This window comes from Onychomys torridus, chromosome 3, assembly GCF_903995425.1.
Source record: "Onychomys torridus chromosome 3, mOncTor1.1, whole genome shotgun sequence".
Classification (NCBI taxonomy): domain Eukaryota; kingdom Metazoa; phylum Chordata; class Mammalia; order Rodentia; family Cricetidae; genus Onychomys; species Onychomys torridus.
The window spans coordinates 89,254,468-89,267,611 of record NC_050445.1 but is presented as its reverse complement, the minus strand read 5'-3'; the positions used below and the strand labels follow the sequence as shown (position 1 = coordinate 89,267,611).

The 13,144-nt window shown below is 44.1% G+C and overlaps 1 protein-coding gene across 6 annotated transcripts in view; it reads left to right on the top strand.

The window, feature by feature from the left end:
• The window catches only part of Foxp1 (forkhead box P1), a 607,655-nt gene that overhangs the window by 361,602 nt on the left and 232,909 nt on the right, over window positions 1–13,144 (top strand). For all 6 annotated transcript variants that reach the window (XM_036182188.1, XM_036182186.1, XM_036182191.1 and 3 more), the window contains one exon: window positions 9,766–9,956. In XM_036182188.1, coding sequence (XP_036038081.1) covers window positions 9,777–9,956 — 180 coding nt within the window. In that variant the 5' untranslated portion in view covers window positions 9,766–9,776. The remainder of the gene's footprint in view (window positions 1–9,765; window positions 9,957–13,144) is intronic.

Below are 13,144 nucleotides of genomic sequence, written 5' to 3'. Positions count from 1 at the left end.
GGGGAGCCTGTCCCTGGAATGTGGTTGAAAGCGCCTTAGGTTTGCTTTTCTTATCTCTTGCTTGGATGAAGGGGCTGGGGAGATTAGCGACTTGTTTGGCTTTTCTAAGAGATTTCCTTAGTGTAATGGTATCTATGCAGTTGTTTGCTTTCTTCAGAGAGGGGCGAGATCTCCTGAAAGGCCACCAGCTCAGTCATAGAGCATCAGATGGCTAGAATATTCTTTGTGGAACAAACAAGGCCTCAGAAAGTGTTGGCGAGAAGGCCTGGACTATGAACGAAGGGAGCCAGTGGAAGGTACAGCCCTTGGAATTCACTTCATCTCTCTGTCTGTCTCTCTCTCCTGTGCTCTCATTTGGGGTTGCTTTGATCTGGGCTGTGAAGTGTGTTCTCTGTTAAGTCTGAGAAGTCAGGGTTAACTTAAACCTTGATATAGTCTGCAAGGGTCCTGTGGCCTAACAAACTGAAGGAACTGAGCTTTTAGTATATATATATATATATATATATATATATATATATATATATATATATATATATATATAATTGTTTGTTGGTTGGTTGGTTTGTTTTCTGAGACAGGGTTTCTCTGTGTAGCCCTGGAACCTACTCTGTAGACCAGGCTGGTCTTGAACTCTGAGATCCACCTGCCTCTGCCTCCTGAGAGCTGGGATTAAAGGTGTGTGCCACCATCACCAGGCTTTAATATATATTTTACATACTCTAAATGATCAACATTGTTACTCTTAACATGTCGTTAGTACCTGTTTCCTATTAAGATGGGTTTACGTCTCAGGCCATTTCTAGTTCAGTAAAGCAAGCCCTGGTGTCTCTTAATTTGGCTTGGGGTGTGTGTGACTCTTGTCCCTTGAAACCGGGACTGTTTAGATAAGGCTTGTTTCTTGTGGGGTGTTGTAGGTCACAGAGAAACCTCAGCTTCCACCATCTTTGTAGTTGGATCTTGTTTTTAATGACTATTTATTACTGTTTCTGGATTTGCCTTTTGTCTAATGCCGAGCTGGACTTCTTAGCACTTGCCCGAGTTCAAAAGCACAGGCCAGGGTAAGGGTGGCAGCTGGGGGTGGGGTGAGGGTGCCTCTGACCTTCGGTGGCAAAATGGTGTCTTTTATCTCAGAGAAACTAATCTGTCTGAGAGAGCAACTTCCAGGAGCAAGATATATATGCATATCTATTAGAGTTTTTGAAGGATAAAATTAAATAATTGTTCCTGTCACACAACAGAGAAATGCAAGCAACAGAGTCCTGATGACCTGCATTCACTGTGTTGCCATGTTGCCGTGAACATATTGTTCACTTTGGCCACCCAAGCAGTTCGGGGCTCCAGGCGAGGAGGCAGACACATGAAGTGTGTCGTCGAACATGCCACTCATTAATGGACGTTAGAAACCTGGCCTTGTGTACATTCAATTATATGAAATATGGAAATGGGAAAAGCCCCTTCTCTAAACTGGTTTTTGGTCGCTTTATTCTGCTGGACCTTTTATGAGAGAGCTTAGCTATTTGGGGGGGGGGGTCTAATGATTAAAGTTTGCAGGCTTTGTTAGTTCCCAAAGTTAAAACCGATTTTCTTGGGTGGAAATGTATTTTAACTGTGCTCTCTGGAACACCTGGCACTTCACGCCTGACCTTCAGCGGCTTCCTTGTGGCAAAGCAAACAGCTTACTCTGGATTGGCAAAGCTCCCCTTTGCTCTCATTTAATGACGTGAGCAAGGGTGTCTGAGTGTGCCAGGGAGTAGTTCCACACGCCCCACTCATTTATGGTGTGTTTCGGGGGGGGGGGGCTTCCTACCAACATTCTGTCTAATGTGGCTGAGATAACAGCACCTCACGCACCTCCTGCACACTGGCAGAAAAGGAGACAGATCGACTGGAGTCCAACATCTCCAACTTTTTTTTTTTTTTTTTTTTTTTTTAGCTGAAGATTGAAATTAGGGCCTTGCACTTGCTAGGCGAGCGCTCTACCACTGAGCTGAATCCCCAACCCAACATCTCCAACTTTAAACTAGACATGGGCAGCTTTCAGAAGCACACTGTGGGGGCCAGGGACGGGAAGGGCGGCTTGTTTCCTGGACTCACTAGTGACTTCTTAAGACCACAGTGTCCTGAAAGCTTGGGTATGGTGGCTCTCAAGTGGACTGCTGTCAGGGTATGGGTAGTCAGAATCCTTTCTCCTTAGCCATGTGAAGTCTCCTGATTTCACAATGAAAGCCTGCTGGAAAAGAGAACCCTTGTTTTTGTTAGGACATTATTTTATTGTCGACCTATTCTACCAACTCTGTTCTCCATCATGGGTTGCAGAGGAGGTTAAACATCCTGTCCTTTACCATTTCCAGTCCATGTGAATTGTCCTTCTGCATATTAAATGCTCACAGCCATGAGATAGACTTGAATTTTCAGTGGGTGAGACAGTCCTATTTCTATTTAGACCTAACATGACTATGTGGAGTGTGGTGATTCCTGTCTCTAATTCCAGCATTTGAAAGAATGAGGCAGGAAAATAGTGAGTTCGCGGCTAGCTGGAGTACTTAGTAAGACCTTGCCTGGAAAATCTAAAGGGTGAGGATAGAACTTAATGGCGGTACTTTTTAGCATGCACAAAGCCATACATTTGATCTCTCATCACAACCAAAAGAAACAGAAGAAAAAAGATTGTGATTTAAGGATAAACCTATTTTGCAAACCACGAGTTGCTCCTTCTAAAGAATTACAGAAAAGATGCTATTTATAAAAGTAAATGTAGAAAGTTGGTGACTAGAATTGATGTCCCTTCTGATCAAGGGGTTAGACTTGGATGTTTAAGCCACTTAGTCAAAATATAGCAATTACCTATCAAATTTTCTATTATGTAAAAAAAAATACTTGAAAAAAGAATGCAGTAAAAGATGTTTTTAAATAAATGGAGGTAGGAAGGGGAAAGAGGTAGAAAGGGAGGTAGAAAGGAGAGAGTCTATGTGTACCAGTGAGAGGCCAGGGAACACTCACTGCTGGGTGCCACTCCTCAAGAACACTGTCCATCTAATTTTAAGACAGAGGTTCCCAGTTGCCTGGAGCTTTCACCTAACTAGCTTGAGTCTCCTGGCTAAGAACTAGGATCTGCCTGTGTCCGCCTCCCCAGCACTAGGATTACAAGTGTGTGCTACCATCTTCCTTGGACCAGAACAGAACCTTTTAAATCCGAGTGTCTCTCCCTCCATTTAATTAATAAATATAAACTCTGTGTGGTTTAATTGATGAGCACAAATGAGTTACTGTTCATTCTTGCCCCATCCTCTGAAGCATAGGAAGGCAGGAGAAAATCACCCATGACCATGTTGAAATGAAGCGTCCTTCTGTGCAGGCCGGCTAGCATTCTTAGTCTCCTCATCTTGAATGTCCCACACGTGGCCATCGAGGCTCATCCATTGTCTATCCATACCTGCTCCCTTCGTGGACCCAGCCCTCCTTCCCTTGGAAAGCAGGCACATCACTTCTGCAACACCAGTCTCTGTTCACAGGGACCTGTGATGACCCCAGCTTTGCCCTTTCCTCCCATGGGCCTCAACAAGAGGTCACAGTTGTTTTGTTTTTGTTTTGAGCATACACTTGACAGTTGTATTCCTCCTGAGCTTTTACCAAAATTCCAGATTTTCACAAGATAGATGGAGACCTCTACAATGCATGATAAAGTTGATAATACATAAATCATTTTTAACAACAGGTAATATGCATAATTTACGGTGTTACCGTGCTATCTTTTGATATTTATGATGGATAATGTTCAGTTTTTGCCCTCATATTACTGCTTTAAATTATACCACAAGAAAATTAATGAGAAAGTAGATTTATGGGTTTCATTTGTTTGTCAATTCGAAAATTAATTGGGTGTTAATTTTAGCCGTCCCTCATCAGACCAGGACTTTAGTACGTGTGCATTACTTTGCATTCATTGTCGCTTACCTCCCATTTACTGTGGGTCACTAGCTTTGCATACATTAAAATAGCCCTGCGGCTCATTCCCTTGATTACTTTTTGAACTGCCATGCATTAGAAAATTTACGCCTTTCTGTTATAATTATGAAAATTTGGTATTGGAAGGTGGTATCTTGAGCACCCCGACTTTTCATCCCACACTTGTGCTTGGGTGGTCTTTTTGTGGAATGGGACCAGTGAGGGCTGTGGTCAGACAAAGACAGTCGCCCGAAGTGTGCATTCATGGCTTGTCAGAGTCATCTCAGAAGAGAAAATGGTCATCTGTTGTCGCCATTCCTCTTGGTTGGCTTATCTTTCTTGCCCAGTTCTTTGCTTCATTAAATGGCTTTGCTTCTTGAGAGGGACTCCATATTATGTGGGCTGTTGAGGGGCCTCTGTCATGCCTCTCCTGTCTTGCTTCCTAACCCCTGAATCTGACTCCTGCTGCTACCCTCTGCCTGCTCCAGTGTCAGCAAGCCAAGGGTGTCATGCCTCAGGATGGACCTGTGGCACCCTCGGTCCTGCAAGGCTTCTGCCCAGGGTTCTTGACTCTCATCTGGGTTGTTCTCTTGCCTCTCTTTTGCAGGGGAGCAGCACATGAGTGGTTAGAGGGTGGGGCTTATTTGATGTCCTAGGTCACCCCACCATGGAGCTGCACCTTGCTCCTTGAAACTCCTTTGTTTGGCTTCTGTTACCATGCAAACCTTGTGTGCATTGTGCAGGAACCAACTCTAAACACAGGTTTGTCGGTATGTTCTTTTTCTTCCCTGAATGCTTGATACAAGGTTATGAAAGATTTTAAAATCTTGATACAGTATGAGTAATTAAAAGTCCAGAATCAAAACTAGCCCACCCCACCCCCCACCCCTTTTCTTTGCCAACCTCCAGACTGTTAAGTAACTGATGAGAAAGTGGGAGATACATGTTTACTGTTTCTGGAATCTTAACATTCATGGTTCCTCCTTCTCTCCTTCTCTCCTTCCCTCCTTCCCTTCCTCCTTCCCTCGCTCTCTCTCTCTCCCTTGCTAGCCCTTGTTGTCTCTTCAAACTGGATGTGCAGTGAGGAGGAGGACTGTCCCTTTTGTGTGGGAAGGACAGTGATACTTAGCCCCTCTGCCCGGGAAGGGACGGTGATACTTAGCCCCTGTGCTCATTGTCCTGAAAGTGGCATTACCTCTAACTTCTCTCCTCCCCATAGAGGTAGAAACATATTTTACAAAACTCTGTTTGGTTTAATTTACACATCCCTTTGTGAACAGACCGAGTTCTTTAAGGGCATTTATTCTGCTTCATATAAATAATTGATCAGCGAAGTTAATTTACTTCTGCCTGACTTGGTCAACCTTAATTAACTGCCCTGGAATCAAGACTGAACTTTTTGTTAGCTTAAAATCTTTCACAAGCATGATAACAAGGGCTTTATTTTCCCTAAATTTTCAGCATCAACACTGTAACCAAGGAAATAATCATAATAATAAAGCTGTGTTTTAATTTACTATAAATACATTGGCCTGGACATTATGAATTTTCCAGAAGGTTTCCACAGAGTAGTTCTGTTGGCAACAACAATAAATAACCATGTGAGACCCAGTTCTTATTATTTTTAAAAGTTCCCTAACCAAAAAAAAAAAAGGAAGAAGAAGAAAAGTGAGCCTGTGAAATTGTTATCTCTATCATATTTCCAAACGAGGTGGCAAGTGTTTGTTTTGGGCTTCCTTATGCATCCAACAGCCTTGGGATGGCAGTGTCAGCCTTGGAGGGCTCCAGGGTAACAATCAGATACTTTAAGCAGGTCCTGGTCATGTGCAGGAGATAGAAGGGAGAAGTGGGAATGGGCTTGGCCCCATTCTTAAGAATGGACAGGTTGACGGGTACAAGGTGGCCGAAGCCTCCATATACATGATCCTCCAATTCAAGTACAGTAGACACTCAGAGCGCAGGTCATGCTTTCAGTTCTCTATGGTGCAGGGTGATTCTTAGTAAGGGATTGTCCCAGAGAGGAGGAGCAGAGGTTAAGCAAACCACATTCTTGGGACATATCCTCTCTTAAGAACAGAGAGTGCAGAGCTCCATGCTCTTCAGGCTCTGTGCTTGCTTTCTACAGACAGTGTGAAGTCAATAGGAAAAGATAGAGTTGCTTCCTAAAACATTCCGGAACTTTCCTGCTGTGTATTTTAGGATCTTTTCTTCACCCACCTGCCACCCTCTTGCCATTGCTAGAATTTAGTTCCTCCTGCTTGATGTCCTCATTGATCATCACTTAGCCAGGGACTTTCTGAAGAAGGAAGTCTTGATCACTTCTTCAGCTCCTGTCTCAAATGGAGAGTCTCTGTGGCTGCGTTTGTCTTCTCGTCTCTGAAATAGGGGTTTGGGAGTTTGAGAAATGAACCACAGGGTTTGGTATGGAGATATAAAAGCTTACTTCTTGGCCTGGGATGTTTGATAGAAATACTCTTGGCCCAGACAGTGTCAGAAACACTTGTAGACACCCAGACTCTCGTATTCCACATGGGCATTTCATGAAGCTGTTTGCCCTCAACTGGTGTTGTGCCAATTAAAAGTCCTCCAGCCCATGTGCTCCAGTTAGCACTTGACTAACTAAGGACATCCTTAGACCAAAATAATCCTTTATATGGTTTTGGTCCCAAAGTCTGAACTCTCACAAACCCAATTCATGAGCCACGTTGCTTGGCCGCAGGCCTGCCGGACTTGTACTGAAAGACTTCACAGTCTTTTCGGGAGCTGCGCAGAACAGAGGAGGGGCTGGTCTTCAGACTGTGCATCAGAGGTGGTTTTCTTACTCCACCTACCATGATGGTGTCAACCAAGGAAACAAAGGGAGGGAGGCTTTTAGACACCTGCTCTCAGTCCCAGATCCCCAGAGTCACGTGCTTGGAAGGCAGTACTTACATAGTTCTATAAGGACAGAATGTATGACTGTGTGCGCTCCTGAGGGTAGGTGTGGAATGCTTCTAAAGGTAACTTTCCTGTCCTGTGAGTCTGTTCTTTGGCATAGGCAGACTTCCCAGAAGGTGGGAAGCACTTACTTTACTTAGGTTTTTTTTTTTTTCATAACTTATAGTAATACGGATTTTATTGCTGACTACCTTGAGACATTTATTCCCTTGTTTCACAGTATGGGGGATTGACTTAGGACATTCAAGGGGCCTTCAGGATGCCTGCTGTACCTCTGAGCTGCATCCAGGCTGAAACCTTTTCTCTTAAGTGCCCAAACACATGAACGATGTGGGTACTCCAGAGAAGCTAAAGCACCAGGAAAGAAAACCTGAGGCTTTAGCACATGGTGTTCTGAGACAGAGATGTTCCTGTGTTACTGGTCTCTTGTTGCCCATCTTGATTCTGTTTGGGGGCAGTGTTTTGTTTTCTTGCGTTCTGTTTTGATAGATTCTTTCCACAGTGGGAGGTAAGGCAAGGCAGGCAGTTTCTACAGGATAGTGATTACTAGAAAGTCCAATCCAAAGAGACGAACACCGTCACCTGTTGTTTCTCACCTGTTAACACACACCGCCATTCCCCGTCTACTTTAGAATGGGACTAACTGATGAAATATGGCTCTGGGTTCCTGACCTTCACATTGTAGCTGCTAGAGACTCTGCACTGCAAACTGATGAGATGGAATTGTTGAAGTGGTCATGTTTCTGTCTGCCTGTCAGGCAAATTGCCAAGAACCGACCTCTGTTGGTTTTTAACAAAAGCATGGCCTCCTGAAGGTGTCCAGAATGCTTCAGTTTTGATGTGGTTATGTATCTCGTACATTGGGAAAGAAATAGGTAGTAGTACTACATATGGGTAATTTGAATGAAATATTTTCTGTTTTGTCTGGCATTGGGAATGCACATTGAAGTCTTAATTATTTAGGCATTTCTCAGCTTTGATGTTTGAACTGACTCCTTCCTTTAGTGACTAATATTTTTCCTTTCCAAGTCCTAGTCTGTGAACTTGGCTTGTGACCCTGTACCTCACCTTCAGAAAACATGCTACTACAAGTGAGAGCCCAGCCATCAAAGGAGAGTGTCTCCTATCCTGTTCCTGCTGTGGCTAGCGGTGGCACAGTGGATATGAGAATAACTCATGAGGCCTCATTCCCCACCCCCTCTGGAATTTACCTTTGTTGGAGGCTGAGCATGGGTGTAGGCACATGCATGCCACTGTGAATGTTTGGAGGTCAGAGGACAACCCTTAGATGCTGGACCTAGCCATTCTAATGTAAGACAGGGTTTTTTCACTACAGCACAAGCCAGACTAGCTGGTCCATGTATGTGGAGATTTTCCTATCTCTAGATCCCATTTCCTAACAGATAGATGCTTGTACTGCTGAATCCAGTTCTTACCTGGGTTCTGAGGCTCTGACCTGAAGCCACCAGGCATGTGTAGCCATTGCTTGTACCCATGAGCCTCGTTCTCTTCTTTATGAAGTGGAACTGGTGATTATTCCTGGAAGCTACAGAGCACACAGGAATCCTCTGCATTGTGGAGAGCCTAGCACAATACAGGTGATCAGAAGATAGGTTTTGTCCTGGTTGAGTACCTAATCTGGCTCCCCATGTTCATGGTTTTTGTGCTTAGAGAGTAACAGGAATGATGTAGTTTACTTAGTGTCAGGTATTGTCTTTGCCTGTAAGGCCAGCACCTGGGAGGCTGAGTCAGAAGGATTGTGAGTTCAAAGACAACCTGGCTCCTTCATAGAACCCCATCTCCAAAAAGAAAACAAACAAACAAAACAAAACAAAACCCTGGAAAATAAAAGGAGACAACAGATTTTTCTCTATTTGTTTTATAATACATACATTTTTCTAGCAGACATTTTAATACTTTCACATTTTATTTAATTAGTTCACTTATTGGCAGTGCTGAGGTGTGACCCCAATATCCCACATATGCTAGGCAAATGTTCTACCACTGAGCCTTTCATTTAGGACTTTAACATTCTAACCTTTTCTGTGGTCTTTCTAGGCAGCACTTCTCTCCAAAATTAAGGGTACAAAGGATCACCCTGAAATATCAGTCCTTACACACCATGGAGTTCAGTCATCCACCAGGAGAAAAATTAGTATTGAATATGATTCTCCCGAGAGCCTTAGCTGTAAAACAGCAGTCATAGTTTGGATTCCTTCACTCTGGAAATGGGAAGTCCTTTTGCCCCTCTCTAGCAGTGGCTTGTCTTATAGCAATGACCAATTTTGAACTGCCCAGACGGTACTGAGGATTGAGAAGCCTTAAAATGCTTTTAGTGTTTGACTGTTGGTTTTTGGCACTGATTCCCTTGAGGGGACTTGTAGTAATTAATGTGTCTTGTCACTTGAGAGACTGTTGTTGGAGAATATTTCTTCGCTGAGAATGTTGCATTGCCATAAAGTGTCTGAGCCTGATAATATTTAAATTTATATCTTGTGTGATGACCTAAAGTGTTTTGTTTTGTTTGGTTTGGCAAAATATCTGAATCCCATCAGAGAAATTGACTGCTAAATTCTCCTCGGATCACCTGAACCCATCTATTTTTCCAGAGAGGGAATGGATGGTGTATTTTGAACCATACTAGAACTTGAATTGAGAGTGACAGCCCCCAGTCCTAAAGTAGGGGACCAGTCTTCCAGTAAGGGCGAAAGGGGGTGAGGGAGCTTGACAACTGCTTACGGAGTTCAGTGACGTGGCAAGGCGGAGCTCCTTTCGTTCTTCACAGCAACTGTTTTAACAGCTGTTTCTCTCTCCCCCCTTCTCTCTTCCCCCTCCCCCCACTTCTCTCTCTCTGTCACCCCCTTCTTCTGAAAATCCTCTCAGGTTTTTGAGTCATGATGCAAGAATCTGGGTCTGAGACAAAAAGTAACGGATCAGCCATCCAGAACGGGTCCAGCGGAGGCAACCACTTACTAGAGTGCGGGGCACTTCGTGACACTCGGTCCAACGGGGAGGCACCAGCAGTGGACCTGGGGGCCGCCGACCTAGCCCACGTCCAGCAGCAGCAACAGCAGGTACTTTCTGGGAGCTGGGGTCGTGAGTGGGAGTTGAGCCACTGTCCATGTTGTAGGTGCGTCCACCTGGCACGTCCATCTGCTTGGAGGCAGCATATCCTTAGGCACCCAGGGGTCCATTTGGCTGAGACTCATTTTGAAGTCCTTGGTAGGTGCAAGTGTCTTTCTGGAAGGTGGATGTTAGGCTTAAGGTTAAGTGGACAGTGAGCCGCTCTCTTCCAGCCCCCAGTGTGCCACCTAAATTTCTATTATTCAATTATAATGAGTTGGGGGAAAAAATGGTTGTTGATGCTTGTGGTAAATAGTTGACAAATAAAACAGTAGTTAAACAAAAGTGGGCTTCAACCTTAGGAAGAAAGAAAATCAGAGCTAAAAGATGAAAGAAATAAGGATACAGGCGAAGGGAGGAGTGGTCAAATAAAGCAAATAGAGACAAATAGAAATATAAGTAGACATGATTAAATCATAGGCCATGTCTACACGACAGACATCGGTTTGCGACATGACTTCCTCCTACTTCTAAGAACGAGGGTGTATGCACTGGCGTCGGTTTCATGGAGTCTGACAGCAGATGGTGTTGGCTAAAATCTCAGTGGCGTTTTAACTGATCTCCTATCCCGGCCTCTTCAACATGTCCTTTGCTTGAGACAGTCTCTTTCCCTCTTGGCCCTTCCCAGGGTGGACGCAGGTCCTTGGGAGGAACTGTTGAAACATTTCCCAGTAGTACAGGTGACCTAAGACATACTATTGTGTTGGTCAAAATTCAAATGTAAATAGTATTTCCTCGAAGACTGGATTGGGTTTCCCACCCCATGGGATCAGGAAATATTACGGGTTTTTGCTACTGATAGCAGGGCGGGTTTTGTCCTTGATTCATTTATCTTGTGCGTAGTTGTGGTACCATTTGTAATCATGTATTTGGGAGAAAAAAGAAAAAGAAACATCTTGGGGAAATTTTTTAACTTCGCTATAGAGAAAATGTTGGGAAATGCCATAAGCGAAAAGGACAGACCTTTCAAACTACCTGCTTGAAATTTGAATCAAATTCTTAGGGAGCCCTTGGTCAGAGTCCTTGTTATCTTCCCTTCCTGAGACAGGTTCTCACTTAGTTGAGTCTACTTGCAGACATGCATTAAAACATAAACGATCATGCAGGCAGGGGTGGTGCACACCTTTAATCCCAGCACTAGGGAGGCAGAGGCAAGTGGGTCTCTGTGAGTTGGAGGCCAGCCTGGTCTACAGAATGAGTTCTAGGACAGCTAGGTCTGCACACAGAGAAACCCTGTTGCAAACAAAACAAAAAACAAAAAACAAACAAAAACAAAACAACAACAACAAAACCCAAACAAACAAAAGAAACAAAAACCAAAATAAAATAAAAGCAGTTTGTAGGCTGTGAACGCATTAGATATTGGCAGATGCATCACGAGACCATGGTACCATTGGGGAAAGGCCTGGAAAGAAGAAGAAAGCCAGGAAGTTGGGAGGTTGGCAGACAAAGACAGTTCCGGGGGCTGAGGGTGTGACTTGATTTCTTTTCAGAGGTGCCTGTCAGCTAGGATTCATGTCCCATGTGTTGTGGTCATTGGAGCACCTCAGTCAATAACACAGTCACTAGAGTCTGACTTGAGAGGTTGGCAGGTTTTGCCAACCCCAGCAGTAAACGGCAGGAGAGCATTTGCAGCAGTGCCCACCTGTGTGATGGCGACATGAGTATTTCTTAGGGTACCGCCCTCTAGGCCATTACAAGATGGAGTCAAGGTCAGCCATTTCTTTATGAGGTAGTGGAGATGGGGCTAAGGCAATGTGTGTCCTAAATAGTTTGTATTCAGAATACATTAGTTTAGTTAGTGGGACATTAACTTCTTTTGAATTTTACCTAAAGGACTGACACATATTCAGAATTTTAAAGTATTTAACCAAGGAGCCAGCAGTATTTAAGCCGAGCCTGGGGACCTGAGTTTGATTCCCAGTACCCACATGGCAAGAGAAGAACAGGTCCTTCAAAATTCCTCCTCGCTCTCCTACACACAAATGTCATAATAAAAAAAAAAAAATGTTTAAACAAACAACAGAACGAAAGTTTACATGTTCAATACACCTACTGTTCACACCCACCCAACTACAGAACACTATCAGCAGCGACACATGAATGACACAGAAGAACAAACATCCTGGAAGCACATTTCCATTGCATTTTTCTTAAAAATAATGACTCACCAGTCAGTTACCTGGGCTGGAGCCCTTCTGGAGAATACGTTGTTAAGTGGTCATTCATGCAGCCTTCAAGTACTCGATTTTTGATTCCACTTTGAAACTCGAAAGTCAATGTTTCACGGCAATTTTCTGTCTATTTGTCACTGATATGTTTGAGGAAGGAAGGCATCCATCGGGTCTAAGATTGTGGCTGAAGCCTTTTATTGTGGTTGGCAAGCCTTTTGAGGCCTTATAAAACATCCACAGCTGCCTTGACTCCCTGTGTAAGAGAAGTCTCTGAACAGGTTGGTGGGGGACATGGGAATTGCCTAGGTGACAGAGGAACACTATAGCCTCACAAACAGTCCAGGGGCCTAAAGCTCCCCGAGTTTTCGGCCACCCAGAAAACAGCAGCAATTAAACTGTGTGGAGAAATGGTGAGCTTCGCTGGTGGACCTGCGTGGTTTTCGTCATGTTTCTCCTGCAGGTTTTTACTTACAGTGAGAATGTGAGCACTGAGAAAATCGCAGCCATGCTGAATTCATTACTGCGGTAGTCACACAAAACCACGGATAAAATTTCAATATCTGCAGGCCACAGTTGAGTAAACAGTTGCACTGAAATTTAATTCCTGTTGACTTTTCCCCCATTCCTCGCCAGGGGCACATTCTGATTCCATAGTACAAAGACAACAGGGGTTACAGCTTTGATTAATGGAGGACAGTGGAAGAGAGTTAGAACTGTAAAATATGTCAGAAGACCATGGAACACAAAGATCTGGCTTCAAGCTGCCTGGTGTAAAAATGAGTTAATTACGCCGTGAGTTACACAGAATGGTTCAGAATATTCTACTTGTACCAGAGCCTTTGGTGTTATTCTGTGGGGGGGGGGGTGGGGGGGGGGGTGGGCGCCAAGTGAGCTCTGTGTTGGGCTCCTTCTTGCCAATCATGACTGCAAATTACAGCAAGTGCCCTTTTCAGAAACTTCAGCTC